General features: G+C 44.4%; 2 protein-coding genes across 4 annotated transcripts; one reads left to right on the top strand and one right to left on the bottom strand.

Annotated features, from left to right (window-relative positions):
- The first annotated feature begins 1,104 nt into the window (after nt 1-1,104).
- Nucleotides 1,105-3,455, top strand: LOC125528717. 3 transcript variants are annotated; one of them, XR_007292461.1, is made up of 3 exons: nt 1,105-2,113; nt 2,194-3,054; nt 3,159-3,455. XR_007292461.1 is itself a non-coding variant. In XM_048693151.1 (3 exons), exons 1-2 carry the CDS (start codon nt 1,798-1,800, stop codon nt 2,994-2,996), a joined length of 1,119 nt encoding a protein of 372 aa, XP_048549108.1. In that variant the 5' UTR covers nt 1,105-1,797; the 3' UTR covers nt 2,997-3,042; nt 3,159-3,455. The 3 variants fall into 3 exon arrangements, 2 of the variants coding, with proteins under 2 accessions (XP_048549108.1, XP_048549107.1); XM_048693151.1 differs by having other exon boundaries at nt 2,194-3,042; XM_048693150.1 differs by having other exon boundaries at nt 2,194-3,455.
- Nucleotides 3,456-3,728: 273 nt separating this feature from the next.
- LOC125528716 lies at nt 3,729-6,268 on the bottom strand (the record flags this gene model as incomplete). Its single annotated transcript, XM_048693149.1, is given in 4 exon segments — nt 3,729-4,342; nt 4,510-4,822; nt 4,918-5,349; nt 6,155-6,268. Coding segments are annotated over 4 exon segments (1,032 nt in total), but the record flags the coding sequence as incomplete, so codon positions are not given.
- Between the last annotated feature and the right edge of the window lie 30 nt (nt 6,269-6,298).

Here is a 6,298-nt window from a genome sequence, read left to right as displayed (position 1 = left end):
ATTTTCGAAAATTCGTGAACATTGTTTTGAAAAAATAATTAGAAAATACGCGAACAATTTTTGAAATTTCAGAACAAAATTTGAAAACAGAAATATTTTGTAAATAAGAAACTTTTTTGAATTTAGGAACAAAACTTTAAAACAGAAACATTTTTCAAAATTTGAACTTTTTTGAATCTTGAACATTTCTGGAAAAAGAAAAAAAAATGAAAACAGCAAAATGAAAAAGAAAAACCTGACCACAAAGAAAAATAAAAAACAAAAAACCGGTTCAGGGAACCTTCTGGGCCGGCCCAGTCGCGTCGGTTGGCCCGCTCGCCTGTGCGTTTCTCCGACAACTTGCCGCAACGAGCGGCAAATAGGAAATTCCCAAACCTTCATGCAGCCTTTCCACCTCATGAAATTCACTTGGGCCGTATTATTGCTGCTTGCTTCTCCCCCCAAAATCCCCCAACGGCCCAATAATACGCTCAGAAACAGAACATCCCCCAACAATCCGGCGGCGGCTTCTTCGTCTTCCCCAGAACCAGCATCGCGGCCTTGCGCTCAGGTACTGTTAATTAATAGCCTTCTACTCGAACTCGTCCCCGAACGATCTGTAGAGCTCATCCATCTGTTGTGGGTCGGGGTTCAAACGGCGTTAGGGTTGCGGCAGTGCCAACACCTTTTGCTTTCCTCCCTACTCCTACTTGTAGATCGCCGCATTGTTTGGTTCAGTCTACGAAATGCACTAGGTTATGATACGTACCACTTGTATGGTTCTTGATCTGTGGTGGAAATGTGTAATGTTTCTCCGAGAACATAATCTGTGATGCAACATGCCTCCTGTCTCCGATAGGATGTTCATATGATGGGGTATATCCCTCCTCCCCCTAACAGATTGTTGCTATGGTGGAATATGTCGGTCTAAGAAAATTTTACCTACACGGATTGCAGGTCGTACTGTTGCTGGTGGAAAGAACAAGTCTGCACCAAGTCGTAGGCAGAGAGTGACTACTGACTTAAGCATATATTCAGACCTTTCCTGCCGCAGGGCACCCGCCCCACCTCGGCTCCAGGGGGTTCTCCAAAAGGATTCAGCTAAGGAGCTTGGGCAGGCGCATTCCTGGGGAGAAAGCCGACTGCCCGCATTTCCAAGAGGCCATGAGATTGACGCAACAACTTGGTCCGGTGGTTCAGGACGTTCCTACAGGTTCAGAAATTGATTGGCCATGCCTGCAGTCCGAGTATGACGAATTGATGGAGCGTGTGACCGAATGGAAAGGTTGGTGGGATCTGTATGGTGTTACTGTGATGTGTGACTCATGGATAGGACCTACTGGGACAACCATCGTAAACTTCATGATCTCCTGCGATAGGTGCATGTACTTTCACAAGTCTGTTGATGCCACCGGACGCATGCAGAGTGTTCCGTATCTCTATGAATTGATTAGGAAGGTGGTTGTGGAGGAGATTGGGCAAGGCTTCGTAGTTCAAATTGTGACACAGAATGGATCAAACTTCAAGGAAGCGTGCGGGCAACTCATCAAGGAGTATCCGCACATTGTTTGGCAGCCATGTGCAGCTCATACTGTTAATCTCATGCTGATGGAAATTGGAAATATCCCCAAGGTTGATGCGGTGCTCTCCAGTGCCAAGCGGATATGTAGGTTTTTCTATAGTTATTCTGAACCTCTGCACGCTCAAATGAAAACCAAGATTGGTGGAGAGTTGATCCCACCCAATGCCGCAAGGTTCGGAACTGACTTTATGTGTCTACAAAGTTACTGGGATAACAAAGACAAGCTCAGGTAGTGGATGATCTCGAATGAGTGGGAAGATGGCCCTTGGAGTAGGGAGGCAGATTATGATTACACGTATGACTGCTTGATAAGCTGCTCCTGGTGGGAAGATGTCAAATGGGTACTAGATAGAATCCGACCACTTTATGCCATACTTCAGCACGCAGACTCACCTAAGACTAGGTCAATTTCTGGATTTATGCCTAGAATGATTGCCGCTAGGGATGAATTACAATCTCTTTTCCCGGAGGGTTCAGAAGATTTGAACGATTTCATGGATGTGGTTGACAGGAGGGTTGCAGATCTATATGATGGCACTCTTATGATTGCAGGTAAGGACTAAGTTACTGTGTGTCTTATTTTTAATGGCCTTCATCCATTGTGAATTTATCTAACTCTCTTTCTTCTACAGCTGGTGTGCTTGATCCTGAAGCCCACTACAAGCATGATCTTGCAAGCAATCCAGATTACATGCAAGCATTCACGATGGCAATTGAGAAGGTTGCAGAGTCACCTGCAAATGCAGTGGCGGCACTGGACCAGTTCGAAACTTTTCGTTCTTCTAGCGGGAGGTTTGACAAAGATATTGCTCGACGTTGTGCTAGCACATTGGACCCAGCTTCTTGGTGGTCGTATTTTGGAGGAGAAGTAAAACTCCTTCAGGGCTATGCGATCCGAATTGTGTCCCGATGTATGTCCTCTAGTAGGTGCGAGCGAAACTGGAGCACATATGCATTGATGCATGCACAAGCGACAAATCAGCTTACCTCTGAAAAGCTTCACAAGTTGGTCTATGTCCGATACAATCTTAACCTGCGGTTCGAACAATCTAAAACAGATAAGGAAGAAAAGGATGGCAAGGGGAAAAAAGAGCTCGATCTTTGCAGATTGATGATGGATGTTGCACTATATGATCAAGAAAACCCTATCATGGATTGGCTGAAAAACCCCGGGAGTGCATCCTTGACTTCACTGGATGAAAAAGATGAATGTGATCTCCCTACACCATCTAGGGCTGTGATTGGTATGTTATGCAAAGGGAAATCAAGTGAAGATGTCCTTGACAAGCCAATCGGGGTTTTGGAATTGAAGAGGAACTGCACCCTCTCCAGCAGGAAGCAAAAGAGGAAAAGGGGGAAGATGGCTACTGATAATAATGGTTCGTTGCACGGAATGTCTACTAGGAAAAAGACGAAGGATCTCTCCAGCCTCTAGCCTTTTGCTGGCAGGAAATTCTGTTTAGAAGTTGCCAGCAAAGCGGGTTGCTATTCATGTTAATATTCAATTTCTCTGTTCTACTTCAGCAAGTATTAAATGATCTATCTAATTCAAGTGTCAACCTAACACTCATGACAGTTTTGTTGACTTCTTCTTTAGGTTAATCTGTCCTGGATAACCTTTGGATGTTGTGAATGGTGGCTATTCAGATGGATCCAACATTAGCTAAGAGCTGGGGTAGAACGGATGGCCAGTTCTGAAGCACAAGAGCCTGAAATCCAAAACATGGGGTGTTAGATCTTAGGGTTGTGATCTCTTGCTGATTTCGAACTCCAGATGCTGCATGCCAACTTGTGATTTTTAATGACCTCTCTGATCTTCTGCCTGTAGTAAGATGCTATGTTAGGTACCTTTTGAGAAATGTTCTAATGCTCGCTGGTTATCTAGTTTAATTTCCATGATGACTGTCGTTCTGCGTGCTCTGCTGAAACATTGTGCGCCTTTGGAATCTCTGATCGATGGTGCCAAAAGGAAGTATATCTATAGGCATAAATGTTTCTTCAATCCCCTTTTCTTGTCACTAACGTGGGAATTCATGTGCTTTCAGAGCGACCGTTCTCCCTAAAGTTTGCTTCAATAACATATACAGTAGATTATTTGTTCGATTGTTTTCCACTTTACGCCAAGAAAAATATGCAGCAACACAATCCAGTAGCATTGACAAAACTGTTAAAAAAAGAATTTGTCATAGATATCAAGTGGTAATACAAGAGCAGATGTACATATGCACAGCCATATCACTTCACATGGGGAGGGAGAGGGATGCTGGCTTCGGGTCCAAAAACTGTACACAACACAACCGAGCCCAACATCCTACATACAGTCCAATGATCAAAGGGAACCCATGTCTAACAATTGCATGCTTCGCGTTAGCCGGAATCTTGTGTTCAAGAGACATTGCCCCCAAAGATCAAGCTCCAAGCAGGGAATCATCAAGAAACACCAACCTTGCTGTTCTCAGATCCGGGTTCATTTTAGTCTTCAAGAAGGATCAACTTTGCCGATGGTGGCACCGATCTTCGCCAGTGTGGTGTACAAACCCTACTATGTGTCTGGGTGTCACACTCTTCAAACCAAAATCGGAATGTTAAAGCTTGCGCCAAACTCCATTCATGGGAAACTCATGTAACTGTTGACTAACGTTTTCGCTGGGATCACAACGGTCTTGCTGAGCACAAACAGCACAAGGGTTAGCTCGAGCATCAGGATCGTGTTGAGGAATGTCCGGTCGACAATCCAACCGTATAGTGTGATGCCCCCAGGGTTGGTTAGCAGATAGAGCACTGCAGTGCACAAGTGTAGAATAAAATGCATGAGCACTGTATGAAGGAAAATAAAACATTATGCATGTACTGCTAGCATAAAAAAAAGATTTAGCGACACAACTTGAAGGAAGCTTTAAAGCGAGGTTTATCAATGCAAAATTTAAAGGAAGCATTAGCTTACTAACCAAGCGATTCTCTCTTGTGGTATGAAGACATATAAGATGCCAATTGAGCTGTGTTATGAGAATTGCCTTGCATTGAGCCACTTTCCATAGACTCCAAGTCACTTTCCGAGTAATCTCTCAGAAACATATGCGCTGGAAAGGGCACAAGGTTCCCAGAATCATTTGGGGTGCTCACGTATGTAGAATCACTCGAGCATGTCGCTAAAGCATGCCATCGACTAGCTATTGCGGCAATGTTTTGAGCTCTGTGAGAAATTTTAGCAGCTCCATGTAAACAAAGGACAAGGCCTACAACTTGAACAACTGAAGATACCTGCAGCAGAAAATTTATGATCTGATATTATTTACACCACATACAGAAGGGGAAGTTTATGATGTTTTTGGAATAAACGAACATATGGTACTCACAGCTATATCACCACCATTGGTGAAATTGATTGGCCCGTTGTATGCTGTTGTCTTGTAAAGAATGGCGAACTGGCTTGCTGTAACAGAAAAGAAGAGCAGCAAAAGGAACATGCGGAACCTGTGACTGATTTTGGAGAGATTATGGCGGAGCTGCAGGTGCTCTTTCAAATAGACTAGAGGATCCGCGTCTTGCTCTAGAACTTTTCCGTAATCATCAAAGTGTATAACTTGTAGATTGCAAACCAAGTTGAAAAGCATGCAGGAAGACAACACAATTGTGGTCAAATACATCCATGACATGATGGAAGCAAATAGCACAATGCATGACCTCCAAATTGACTGATGGAACATGTGGGAAAAGCGGAACATCTCTCGAGTGACCTTCACAGCAAGGCATGGCAATATCCACCACATAAGTGTTCGGAAGAAGTCCTGTCATTGGGGTCGCAGCACTTGTCAACACAAAAATCGAATGACAAAACTCATACACATTATGAGTGATGAATGAATAATGTTTGCAGTCCTAGTCACGGAATTTCATAATTCAAATTTCCACTAGAAATAACTAAACCTATGACTAGTAGAGACTAATCAAACAGACATGTGGCACAAACACAAACCTGCTAGTGCAAGACTGCAACACACCCATGGCCCCGCTCACATGCGGACACAAGCAGGCACATGCTGACATGCATATACAACATATATAACCGAGAATCGATCACCTCGACCCGCCCTCAAGTAAGGACAGGCCCATGAATCCAGGGCGGCAGAAATATATATTAAAAAAAGGATCCAGACAGGAGGTTTCAGATTTTCAGTAGGTTAGCAGATGGGCTGCAACAAGGAAACCTCCTGAATCTAAGCACCATCTTACATCCACAGTCTCAAGACTCCCAATGTATTGTTTCTTCCTAAATCCATGCACAACGCAAAGCAATCATATGCTCCCTGATTTCACTTAATTTATCATTCAGTTGCACTATGTTTCGACAAAATGGCGCGGAGCACGGTTGCACTTGATCATCTACTAGTCAGTATAACAAGAAATTCATCCGGCTGCTCGCTTTGAAGATGAATCCAGACAAGTTCCTTGCCTCATTTCACAGCTAAATCAGGATACCAAAGCTCTCACAAAAATTCCCCCAATCAACGGGCCATATGGAAAAGTTACTACTAGGCATTCGTCCGCAAGTCATGGAAGCACACGCCAAAATTGAGCTCTGCGAGACAGCACCTGGATCCTGACGACGTACTCCTTCTGGAAGCGGATCCGCATGCCAAGCTCCGGGTCAACGAAGAGGAACTTGCGGAGGCCGTACATGGCCATCTTCCGCGACACGCAGGCGACCGCCCCCGGGCGCGGCCGCCCCCCCCGCCG

Source organism: Triticum urartu, unplaced genomic scaffold (genome assembly GCF_003073215.2).
Source record: "Triticum urartu cultivar G1812 unplaced genomic scaffold, Tu2.1 TuUngrouped_contig_5059, whole genome shotgun sequence".
In the NCBI taxonomy this organism is placed as follows: domain Eukaryota; kingdom Viridiplantae; phylum Streptophyta; class Magnoliopsida; order Poales; family Poaceae; genus Triticum; species Triticum urartu.
Note: the sequence above shows the minus strand (reverse complement) of the source record. Positions and strands in the feature narration are given on the sequence as shown.